This window comes from Chiloscyllium plagiosum, chromosome 39 (genome assembly GCF_004010195.1).
Source record: "Chiloscyllium plagiosum isolate BGI_BamShark_2017 chromosome 39, ASM401019v2, whole genome shotgun sequence".
Lineage (NCBI taxonomy): Eukaryota > Metazoa > Chordata > Chondrichthyes > Orectolobiformes > Hemiscylliidae > Chiloscyllium > Chiloscyllium plagiosum.
In genome coordinates, this window is record NC_057748.1 from 11,283,937 (window position 1) to 11,296,873 (window position 12,937).

The 12,937-nt window shown below is 47.2% G+C and overlaps 1 protein-coding gene across 2 annotated transcripts in view; it reads left to right on the forward strand.

The window, feature by feature from the left end:
• LOC122541974 (somatostatin receptor type 5-like) overlaps positions 1-12,635 on the forward strand; it is a 46,458-nt gene extending 33,823 nt beyond the window's left edge. The window contains exons 1-2 of one of the 2 annotated variants that reach the window (XM_043679268.1): positions 10,473-10,504; positions 10,688-12,635. In XM_043679268.1, coding sequence (XP_043535203.1) covers positions 10,726-11,913 — 1,188 coding nt within the window. In that variant the 5' untranslated portion in view covers positions 10,473-10,504; positions 10,688-10,725 and the 3' untranslated portion in view covers positions 11,914-12,635. Of the gene's footprint in view, positions 1-10,472; positions 10,505-10,687 lie in introns of those variants that run through there. The other variant, XM_043679267.1, reaches the window with a different exon arrangement.
• The last annotated feature ends 302 nt before the right edge of the window (positions 12,636-12,937 follow it).

Consider the following 12,937-nt stretch of genomic DNA (forward strand, 5'->3'; position numbering starts at 1 on the left):
CATGGGAAATTGTCCCATCGTGCCCAAGGATGTGCAGGTTAGGTTGGATTGGCCATGGGAAATTGTCTCATCGTGCCCAGGGATGTGCAGGTTCGGATGGGATTGGCTTTGGGAAACTGACCCATTGTGCCCAGGGATTTGCAGGTTATGGTGGGATTGGCCATGGGAAATTTTCCCATTGTGCCCAGGGATGTGCAGGTTAGGGAGGGTTTGGCCATGTGAAATTGTCCAATTGTGCCCAGTGATGTGCAGGTTAGAGTGTGATTGGCCATGCAAAATTGTCCCTTTGTGCCCAAAGATGTGCAGGTTCGGGTGTGTTTGGACATGGGAAATTGTCCCATCGTGCCCAGAGATGTACAGGCAAGGATGCGATTGGCCATGGGAAATTGTCCAATCGTGCCCAGGGATGTGCAGTTTAGGGTGGGATTGGGCATGGGAAATTGTCCCATCGTGCCCAGGGATGTGCTGTTTAGGGTGGATTGGCTGTGCGAAATTGTCCCATTGTGCCCAGGGATGTGCAGGTTAAAGTGGTTTGGCCATGGGAGATTGTCCCATCATACCCAGGGATGGGCAGGTTATGGTGGATTGGGCATGGGAAATTGTCCGAACGTGCCCAGGGATGTGTAGTTTCGGGTGGACTGGCCATGGGAAATTGTCCCATCGTGCCCAGGGATGTGCAGGTTAGGGTGAATTCGCCATGGGAAATTGTCCCGTAGTGCCCAGGGATGTGCAGTTTAGGGTGGGTTGGCCATGGGGCATTGTGCCAACGTGTCCAGGGATTTACAGGTTAGGGTGGGTTGGCCATGGGAAAGTGTCCCATCATGCCCAGGGATGTGCAGGATAAGTGGATTTCAATAAGCCATTTGATAAGATTCCTCATGGTAGGCTATTGCACATGATACAGAGGCATGAGATTGAGGGTGATTTAGCAGTTTGGATCAGAAATTGGGTAGCTGAAAGAAGACAGTGGGTGGTGGTCAATGGGAAATATTTATCCTGGAGTTCAGTTACTAGTGGGGTACCACAAGGTTCTGTTTGGGGTTCACTGTTGTTTGTTATTTTCATAAATGAACTGGATGTGGGCATAGAAGGATGGGTTAGCAAATTTACGGATGACACTAAGGTTGGTAGAGCTGTTGATAGTGCCCAGGGACGTTGTGGGTTACACCAGGATGTAGATAAACTGCAGAACTAGGCTGAGAGCTGGCAAATGGAGTTTAATGCAGAAAGTGTGAGGTGATTCACTTTGGAAGGAGTAACAGGAATGCAGTGTACTGGGCTAATGGTAAGATTCTTGACAGTATAGATGAGCAGGGAGATCTCGGTCCAGGTACATAGATCCCTGAAAGTTGCCACCCAGGTTGATAGGGTTGTTAAGAAGGCATATGGTGTGTTAACTTTTATTTGTAGAGGGATTGAGTCTCTGAACCATGCAATCATGCTGTGCAAAACTCTGGTGCATCCACACTTGGAGTATTGCGTACAGTTCTGGTCATCGCATTATGGGAAGGATGTGGAAGCTTTGGAAAGGGTTCAGAGGAGATTTACCAGGATGTTGCTTGGTATGGAGGGAAGGTCTTACAAGGAAAGCCTGAGACACTTGAGGCTGTTTTCGTTAGAGAGAAGAAGGTTGAGAGGTGACTGAATTGAGACATATAAGATAATCAGAGGGTTAGATAGGATGGACAGTGAGAGCCTTTTTCCTCAGATGGTGATGGCTAGCCCGAGAGGACATAGCTTTAAAATGAGGGGTGATAGATACTGGACAGATGTCAGAGGTAAGTTCTTTACTCAGAGAGTAGTAGTGATGTGGAACATCCAGCCTGCAACAGTAGTATACTCCCCAACTTTAAGGGCATTTAAATGGTCATTGGATAGGCATATGGACGCGAATGGAATAGTGTAGGTTAGCTGGCTTCAGATTGGTTCCACAGCTTGGCGCAACATTGAGGGCTGAAGGGCCTGTACTGCACTGTAATGTTCTATGTTTTATCTTTGGACTGTGGGAGGAAACTGGTGCACCCGGAGGAAACCCACACAGTGAGAGCATGCAAATTCCACCCAGACATGTGCCCGAGGGTGGGGTCGAGCCTGGGTCCCTGGCACAGTGAGGCAGCAGTGCTAACCACTGAGTCACCATGCCACTATTTTCAGAAATGTCTTCTCTCTGCTCACCCGCCCTGCCCTGAAAGCAACCCTGACGGAGACTGGCTTGTCCAGGGAGCAGATCGGAGACTACAAACGAATCAAATAGGTCACAAAATGATGAGATTAGCTGATGGGTCACATAGCCCACCACGACGTCTCCAACATGCTCCGAAATCATAACAGTCTTTGATGGAGGTTGATCACATAGTGTAAAGGTTTCAGGCCCAATATCATTTTTATTCTTTTACAGGATGTGGACGTCACTGACTGGGCCAGCAATTTTTGCCTGTCCCTAATTGCCCCTTGAGGAGGTGGTGTTGAGCTGCCTTCTTAAAGCACTGTCGTCCATGGTGTGTAGCTGCTCCCACCCATTAGGGAGGGGATTCCAGGGTTTTGGCCCCAAAGGGACTGTGATATATTTCCAGGTCAGTTGGACATGAGCTTGTAGGTAATGGTGTTCCCATGGATCAGTTGCTCTTGTCCTTATAGATGGAAATGGTCACGGGTTTGGCTGGTGAAGGAGCCTCAGTGAATGACTGCAGTGCATGATGGGTTAGCGCGGCTGCCTCACAGCACCAGGGACCCGGGCTCGATTCCAGCTTTGGGAAACTGTCCGTGTGGACTTTGCACATTCTCCCCGTGCCTGCGTGGGTTTCCTCCAGGTGCTCCAGTTTCCTCCCACAGTCCAAAGATGTGCAGGTTATGATAGATCAGCCGTGCTAAAATTGTCCCGTAGTGTGCAGGCTGGGTGGATTAGCCATGGTGGATGTGGGGATGGAGTTGGTGAGGGGGTGCTGGGTCAGGGTGGGACCCTCTTCAGAAGGTTGGGCCGAATGGCCTCTTTTCTCACCTGTAAGTGTTCAATGATCTTGTGGATGGTACACACTGCTGCTACTGAATGTCAGAGGTGGAAGGGGTTGCTGAGTAAGTAGGACTGCTTTATCCTGCACAGTCTTGACTTTCCACAATGTGGCTGGAATGGCACTTGTCCAATAAGTAGTTTCTCAGCAGATGTGTGAACGAGTCCCGATATCATGCCATTAGCTGGTAACCAGGCAACTGAATCAGACAGGTGGAAAGTTATAGTCAGGTATAGATTTCTCTCCTGAAGTTGTCTCCTCACACAATCTACACAGCTGCCATATTATAGCTATTAACCCAGTCACGAAGAGCACAAAGGTAAGGTTTTATTGGACAACCACATAAGAGGGTGTAAGAACTCGTGCGATAATTATCTGAAGACTGACATTTATCTGGAGTGGAAGCACATCCAAGATCATGGATTCGTTGCCATTTTAATGGGGACTGTTCTGATTTATGGTTCTAAGGACCCATTGGCCCATTGTTTGTGTTGATATTAGTAAAGTGCCCTTCACGCAGTCCCCCACCAGCCTAGCAACACTCCCTAGCAACCAGGCGTATCTCATCCTTGAACTGACCACAATTTGCATTTACTTCTCCTCATGCTGTCCAAACAGGAAGCTTTAATTTGTGTAATCTGCAAACAGATATTGAGTTGGCAACTGCATATCTGTTCAAGCCACATTACTGAAGCCAGCGGAGCTAATCATTAATTGGGAAGGTGCAATGGGATAAGTAGACACTCCCCCACCCCAGCAGGTCTAGGTAGGCAAGGATGGTGTAATATCATTGGGGCTGGTATGACAGAGACTCCAGGGGCTGAACGTTCTGAGGTGGGGAGCAAGAGGGGTTCAACTCCCACTGCAGCCACGTCTGGGATTTCAGTTCAATTAGTATCAGAATTTAAATATAAATAATCCCACAGCTGTTGCTGACTTTCGGGTTCAGTTTGAACAGCTCTGGGGAATTTGTCAAGGCTCAGCAACGGGAACTAACAAACTTCAGTGCCCTCCTCTCCTTGACAGTCTACTCACACTGTTTACCATTGAGAGCTTGCAAGCATTAGGAACCACTCCCTTTTTAGGTCAAACCAAGATTGCAGTCACAAACACTATTTACATCATTTATAAGCTGCACTTGGGCCATTAACACTTGAGGCACTGCCTCGGAAAAGTTGCTGCATTTGTCCAGACGTTCCTTTAGCCGAGCTGTCCCCTCTCGGTTTAGCCGATTCCCCGAGTAAACTTATTTCCAATGCGACACTGCTATGTTTTCTTTAATGCATTCTGTCCAAGAACATGGGTACCAATGGTGAGGCTGTCCATCCCTAATTACCCCGGGGAAGCAAATGGTGGAGCTGGCTTCTGAGAGTCGGAAGGTTTTACAGAGGCCCATTATGTCGCAGACAGTTCTCGCCTGAACCACTCTTGACCCACTTCCCAGCACTTAGAATTCCTACAGTGTGGAAACAAGCCCTTTGGCCCAACAATTCTGAAGTGCATCCCACCCAGACCCATTCCCCTATCCTATTACTCTACATTTCCCCCTGACTAATGCACCTAACCGACGCACCCCTGAACTTGGCCCGTAGCCTCGTTTACTCTGATGGATCGGCTTGAATGGACGAGGTGGTGTTGAGGTAGTGGAAATGTCACCAGGCTAGTGATCCAGAAGGGCTAGATTGAAGTTCTGCAGACCTGGGTTCAAATCCCACGGGGTAGGGAAGGAAGGTTCAATTCATTAAAAATTAGGAATGCACGCTAGCTTAAAGGTAACCGTTTAACCATGGCCAATTGCTGTCCCCGTCCAGTTCCCCCATGCCCTTTAGAGAAAGAAATTGGCCATCCTTACCCAGTCTGGGCTACATGTGACTTTAGACTCACAACAAGATGGTTGACTCTTAACTGTTAGCTGGGTAATTGGGGATGGGCAATAAATATTGGCCTTGCCAGTGATGCTCATACCTCCCTCAGACAATTAAAAATGCTTCCGAAATGTTGCACTAGCTCCTGACTCTATCAGCCTTTTAGGCACTGAGTTCGAAATACCCACCACCCACTGGTGAAAGAATTCTTCCTTAAATCTCCCTCTAAACCTCCTGCTCCATACATAACCCTTTGCTTGCTAGGTATTGACCCTTCCTTTAAGGGAAAATCTTCGCCCTATCTGTCCTGTCTAGATCCCTCAATTTATTTTACCTCAATCAGCCCTGCAGCCATAGAGTCATGGAATCATAGAGTCATAGAGTCATAGAGTCATAGAGTCATAGTCATAGAGTCATAGTCATAGAATCATAGAGTCATTGAGTCACAGAATCATAGAATCATAGAGTCATTGAATCATAGAATCATAGTGCTATAGAGTCATAGTCATAGAATCATTGAGTCATTGAGTCATAGAATCATAGTGCTATAGAGTCATAGAGTCATAGTCATAGAATCGTAGAGTCATTGAATCATAGAATCATAGAGTCATAGAGTCTTAGAATCACAGAATCATGCAGCACAGAAACAGATCCTTCAGTCCAACAGTCCATGCCACCTATAATTCCAAACTAAACTGGTCCCCTCTGCCTGCTCCTAGCCCATATCCCTCCAAACCTTGAATGTTCTAACTGTACCTGCCTCCACCATTTTCCCCAGAGACAAAAGAAAAATTGCAGCTGCTTGAATCCAGGAAGAAGGGTTACACCCGAAATGTCGACTTCTCCGCCTCCTGATGCTGCCTGGCTTGCTGTGTTCCTCCAGCCTCCTGCTTGTCCCTCCTGATGCTGCCTGGCTTGTTGTGTTCTCCCAGCCTCCTGCTTGTCTACCATTTTCCCTGGCACTCATTGAGTTGTCTTTTTAAAATCTTTCTCCTCTCACCTTAAAGTTATGCCCCCGGTCTTGAAACTCCCCACCCTATAGTAAAGGCACCTGCCATTCACCTCATATACCTGTATCCTTCATGGCTTTGTAAACCTCCATAAGGTCACCTCTCAACTCCTACCCTCCAGTGAGAAAAGTTCCAGCCCATCAGCCCCTCCTTATAACTCAAACCTTCTATTCTTGGCAACATCCTGGTGAATCTCTTCTGAACTCTCTCCAGCTTAATAATATCCTTTCTATAACAATTTTAGCACAACACAAATAGAAGGATCAAACACTGGAAGAATTCAAAACCAAAAGGACTGCGAAAGCTGGAAATTGAGCCATTTAAGGAAAGCCCTCAATCTTGAAGTAGAGGTCAATGTTTCAGAATCATTGGTGACCCATTTCAATTGGAGATGGGGTGAAATGTTTTCTCTCACGAGTCTCTGGAAATCTGTTTCTGAAAGGACAGGGATTACAGCGGCCTTGAAGATTTCTACAGTTGAAGTGGGTAGATTTGTGTTAAGCAAGAGGGGTGAAAGGTCATCAGGGAGAGACAGGAATGTGGCTTGGAGGTAATGAGATCAGCTGTGACTTTATTGAGCACTCTCAAGGGGGCTGAATGGCCTACCCCTCCTAGTCCAGATATAAATAAAAACAGATCAACAAAGCTACCAAAGTAAAGCCAGAATCCCTATCGAAGCAGAAAGTTTAATTGTTTTTATTTCAAAAATTATATTTTATTCATAAAATATCTTTATATACATTCATAGTCACATATGCAGTCTGATTCTATAGTGTAGCATACTATGAAACAAATAAACATTGGAATTTAACTCTGTCCAACAAACAAACCAAAGGCATTTCTTAGCTGTACAAGATTATAGCTGCATGTATTTGAGGTATCCGGAGGATCCAGTAATTGAACAGACCCCCATTCACGTACAGCTGAAAGACCTCAGACGGTAGTCTTTCCCCACTGTGCCTTGGTGGCAGCTGCCCCAGGCTTTAGCACATCCCTCAGCACGTAGTCCTGGACCATGGAATGTGCCGGTCTGCAACACTCGGTCAGAGTCAGCTCCTTACTCTGGAAGACCAATACGTTTTGAGCAGACCAAAGAGCATCTTTCTCTGAAGTGATGGTCCTCCAGGCGTGGCTGATGTTTGTCTTGGTGTGCGTCCTGGGGAACAGCCCATCGAGTATGGAGCCAACTCTTCAAAGCACAATTGAGAGAGTGGTAGTGTCGCTGGACTGTGAGTCCACACACCCAGGTTTAGTTCTGGGGAACTGAGTTCAGATTCTACCATGGTGGATTCTGGAATCTGAATTGGGGGGAGGAAAAATAATCTGGAATTAAGTGTCTAATGGCTACCATGAATCCATTGTTGGAAAGATCTCATCAGGTTCCTTTAGAGAAGAAAACAGCTGGCCGACATGTGACTCCAGGCCCACAGCAAGGTGGTTGACTCAGAACTGTCCAATGGGAAGCTCAAGAAATGCTGGCCTTTCCAGTAATGCCCTAATCTTGCGAATGAATTAAATAAGAATATGCAGAGTATGTGGTGCCAAAGCAGACTGGCATATATCTACCTGGGCAAGCCTGTCAAAATACTTGTCACATCATCATCAATGGAGCCCGTAGATGTCCTCAGAAATGTTTTCCCTGACTAGTCGCAATGGTTTTGTACAAACCAAGTTTCACGTCAGCTGAGATGAACAACAATGTTTTAATAACAAGCAATGAGATCATAAAATTATTTTGGGAAGATCAGTGCAGAGTGGTGTTAATTATAACTGAAGATTGAATGGTGAGTATGATGCAAAGAGATGACACAATGTGTCATGTATGCGCCTACTGTTTCCTCATGGTCTTTCTCTCATCTATTTCTCCATCCATTCTCTTATGGCATATTAATATCTATTTCTTCTCATGCCCGAAGAGAAGCCAATTAACTGGATATAAATTTTTGCCTCTTATGCCTGGTCCTTTCTGAGTTATACTGAATACTAACCATATTCTTGCTGTAAGACTGTAACACCAGGCTATGCTGTTTTACAATAGCTCAAAACATGCTCAGGATGAAGAGTCAGTGAACCTCAAAGGGAATTGAAATTCTCTGCTAACAACTCCTTCTCCTTTTCCTCCTCCGTCTCTTCCTCTCACACCTTCCACAGACCGAGAAAATAAAAGTGATGTCTCTATTGTTCCAGAGAACTGTCGGACTGCTCTCCCATTAGAGGGAGAGAGAGAGAGAGAGGGAGAGAGAGTGAGAGAGCTGATGGTGGTTTAACCTGAGGGTCGCTGTGCCTCAGATGAGGGGAGAGCTTGAGAAGGAGAATCCTTCATTGTAACCTATCAATCCCACGACTCCATGCCCAGACAGCATTAAACGGTTTGGTCATCCAGGGATATGGGTTCAAATCGTGGGTGGCACGGTGGCACAGTGGTTAGCACTGCTGCCTCACAGCGCCAGAGACCCGGGTTCAATTCCCACCTCAGGTGACTGACTGTGTGGAGTTTGCACATTCTCCCCGTGTCTGCGTGGGTTTCCTCCGGGTGCTCTGGTTTCCTCCCACAGTCCAAAGATGTGCAGGGCCAGGTGAATTGGCTATACTAAATTGCCCGTAGTGTTAGGTAAGGGGTAAATGTAGGGGTACGGGTGGGTTGCGCTTCGGCGGGGCGGTGTGGATTGTTGGGCCGAAGGGCCTGTTTCCACACTGTAAGTAATCTAATCTAATCCCATGGTGTCTGCTGGTGAAATTTGAATTTAATAAACATCTGGAAGTAAAGAGATTGTTGGTGACCTTTTAAGCATTGTCAGTTGTTGTAAAACCCCATCTGGTTCAGTTCACTAAATGCCCTATAGGGAATGAAACTGCCATCTCTACTATTCGTTCCACTTAGCGGGAGGTTATGGCTTTGTGGTATAATCGCTGGACTGTTAATCCAGAGATCCAGGTATTGTTCTGGGGCAACCTGGGTTCAAATCCCGCCTTGGCAGATGGTGGAATTTGAATTCAATGAATGAAAATCGGAAATTAAGAATCTAGGGATGACCATGAATCCATTGTTGATTGTTGGAAAAACCCATCTGGTTCACTAATGTCCTTTAGAGAGGGACACTACTATCCTAATCTGGTCTGGCCTACATGTGAATTCAGGACAACTGCAATGTCGTTGACTCTGAAGTGCCTTCTGGGTAATTAGAGATAGGCGGCAGGGTGGCTCAGTGGTTAGCACTGCTGCCTCACAGCACCAGGGACCCAGGTTCAATTCCAGCCTCGGGTGACTGTCTGTGTGGACTTTGCACATTCTCCCCGTGTCTGCGTGGGTTTCCTCCGGGTGCTCCGGTTTCCTCCCACAATCCAAAGATGTGCAGGTTCGGGCGTATTGGCCATGCTAAATTGCCCATAGCATTCAGGAATGTGTAGACTAGATGCATTAGTCAGGGGGAAAATTAGAGTAATAGCGTAGGCGAATGTGTCTGGATGAAATACTATTCAGAAGGTCTGTGTGGACTTGTTGGGCCAAATGGCCTGTTTCCACACTGTATGGATTTTATTTTATAGGTATTAAATGCTGCTTAGTTAGTGATGCCCTTATCCCATGAGAAAATGTGCTTATGTGTCTCCCTTTTGAAAGTTATGATTAAATTTACTATTCTACCTTGACCAAGATTTCTCCCTCAATCGATACCTTGAAGACTGACTGTCTGGCCATTATCACCTTGCTGTTTATGGGAACTTGCTGCACACAAATTGGTTGCCATGTTTCTGACATGACAACTATACATAGAGTTCAAAAAGGATTTACCAGATGTAAAGGCTTGGAGGCGTTCAGTGATCAAAAAAAGGCATGATACAAATTCAAATCTGTTCTTTTTCCCTCTCACCCTGGTGATGTTAAATTCCCGTCCATGGAGAGAGTCATCATAGAGTCCCCACAACATGGAAGCAGGCCATTCGGCCCATCGAGTCTACACAGACCCTCCAAAGCCCACCTCACCCAGACCCACCCCCCAACCTATCCCTATAACCCTGCATTTCCCATGGCTAGTCCACCTAGCCTGCACATCCATGGATACCATGGGACAATTGAGCATGGCCAATTCACCCTAACCTGCACATCTTTGGATTGCGGGAGGGCACCAAAGCACCCGAGGGAAACCCACGCAGACACGGGGAGAATGCGCAAACTCCACACAGACAGTTACCCGAGGCTGGAATCAAACCCGGATCCCTGGCGCTGTAATATATTATCATTTAGAAACCCATCTAGGTCACTAATGTCCCTTTACAAAAGACAATTTGTCATTTTTACCTAGTTTGGCCGACATGTGACTGCAGGTATGGTTGATTCCTGCCCGCCCTATGAATGGCCCGAGCAAGCCACTCATTCAAGGATAATTAGGTTGAGAATAATGTCCACATTCTGCAAAAGAATGAACGAAAGAAAGTTCCCCTTCAAGACTGACATCATCCTGAGTTGGAAACAGATCCCTGTTCCTTCAGTGTTGCTGGGTCAAAATCTTGGAACTCTCTCCCTGACAGTGTTGAGGATGTCCCTATACTTAAGCAGTTCAAGAAAGCAGCTCACCACCACCATTGCCACAGCAATTAGAGATGAGCAATAATACTTAGCACGGTCGGCAATGTCAATATCTCATGCGAAGACGCATAAAGGCTATCTGGATTACCAGTCTGATGACAATATTATGAGGGGCCATCTCAGCCTGAAATACATAGGGAGTGTAATGGTTAACACGAGAAAACGCGGATCCATTTGTGAGTGATTTCTTTGATCACATGAATTTGGTTTGTTTTTCAGGAACCCATTGCGATCAGAGGCAACACGCCCAGGGAGCAATGGAGAAACATCTATCTGACCTTGCAACACCTTCAGCAGGTGCCAGAGATTACAGCATTCCCACCCTTTATGTTGAAAACGTGTCCACGAATAGCACTTTGGAACCGTCAATTAATGGCAGCGGAGGGGCCATACTCATCCCTGCCATATATTTCACCGTGTGTGCCATCGGACTCAGCGGCAACACACTGGTCATCCACGTCATCCTCTGTTACGCCAAGATGGAATCTGTCACCAATCTGTACATCCTGAACCTCGCCATAGCAGATGAACTTTTCATGGTTGGCCTGCCCTTCCTCGCCATTCAGAATGCCTTGTCCTACTGGCCATTTGGCTCGCTTGTGTGCCGGTTGGTGATGACGGTGGATGGCATCAACCAGTTCACCAGTATCTTCTGTCTCACCGTCATGAGCATCGACAGGTACTTGGCAGTGGTCCACCCTGTGAAGTCCATCAAGTGGCGCAAGCCCCATGTGGCCAAAGTCATCAATGCCATGGTCTGGGCCATCTCCTTCGTGGTGGTCCTCCCTGTTGTCATCTTCTCAGATGTGAAGACAGGCATGCACACTTGCAACATCAACTGGCCGGAGCCTATTATCGTCTGGTCTACTGCCTTCATCATTTACACGGCCACCTTGGGCTTCTTCGGTCCTCTGCTGGTCATCTGTCTCTGCTACCTTCTCATCGTCATCAAGTTGCGGTCCTCGGGCAAGAAGGTGAGGGCCACCTCAACTAAGAGGAAGAAATCTGAGCGTCGGGTGACCTGGATGGTGGTCATCGTGGTGGCGGTGTTCGTCTTCTGCTGGTTACCGTTCTACGTGATGAACATCGTCAACCTGGTGTCCAGCATGCCCTCAGAGCCTGCCTTGGTGGGCCTCTACTTCTTCGTGGTGGTGCTTTCTTATGCCAACAGCTGTGCCAACCCCATCATCTACGGCTTCCTGTCGGACAACTTCAAGCAAGGCTTCCGCAAGATCCTGTGCCGCTCCAGCCGCAGGGTAGACGTCAACAATCCGGGCAGCCGGGGGACGGGCAGCACCTACACGGAGATGCAGCATATCAACAACATCGCCCAGAATGCCCCAGCCTGGGAAAACCTGCTGGGCGAGAGCTCGGAGCAGAAAGTGCCCAACGAGGTTTTACCCAACGCAACCAAAAACGGGACTCTGGAGATCAGCGACTTGTGAACCACTGCTAACCGTCTTCACCACCCGCTGTTGCTTTTTTTCCTTTCTGTTGTCGAATAACTCTGAATGTATCAAACCTTCTCTACCAGTTGCTCTGGAAGGGAAACCCATACTGCCCAACATGGAGTTGAGGAGGATATACTTGGAGAGACTTCCTCGGCTCATTTCTCATTCCAAAGTGTTGAGGTTCGGGCAGTGGCATCATTGGCCTCAGTGGCCCCGAGGTTAGGGAATGCCTTGGCGGCCAAAAGTTTGTCGTAGCTTAAAGGCCAAGATCTTGTCTCTTGGCACAAGCTCGAGTGGCTATCAAGAAGATGGACGGGTAGCCAATGGGCAGGCCTTAGCCCAGTCCCGGGCAGACTCTCATTGGAGGACAGTTCCACAATCATGGAGCTGCCGTTGGAAGCAGTCAAGTCCAAGTCTTCGGGATGGTGAGGGAGGTGGGGAGTGATTAGAGGGAGGAGACGAGGGGAGAATTTGTGAGCACACACAAGCCCCTTGGTGCTACAAGCCCCTGGGAGGGGGAGTGGGAAACGAGGTAGAGTTGTGTGGAGGGAGAGGTGGCAATGATCCACAGCGCATTTAAATTCCTTCGAAATACATTTTACGAGTTTTGTTACCCGGTGATGTCTGCAATACTGTTTGTAGATTAGGATTTGAAGAACTGAATCACTGTATGTATGTGTGTGTGTGTGTAGTGTATCACAGTATTTGTACTGCACTGCAGGGATACCTGTCCTGCACGGCCAGTAGATTATTCATGGTTTTATAACAATTATCAATGTAATTTTGCCTTTCTTGTGATCAATTAAACTTTTCAAAGTCAAATCTGTTGCGTGTGATCTACCAACATCTGCCTGAGAACTCAATCAGTGCCTTCAGTGAGGAGAATTGAAGGAAGGTTTCTATTTTAGGTTAAAACAGAATCCTAGAAGACTTCTTGACAAAAGATGAAGTGTTTCCTGAAGCAGGGGGTGTGACTAACCATCACAAAGAGGACGAGAGGTGAGGTTTCAGCTCCAGT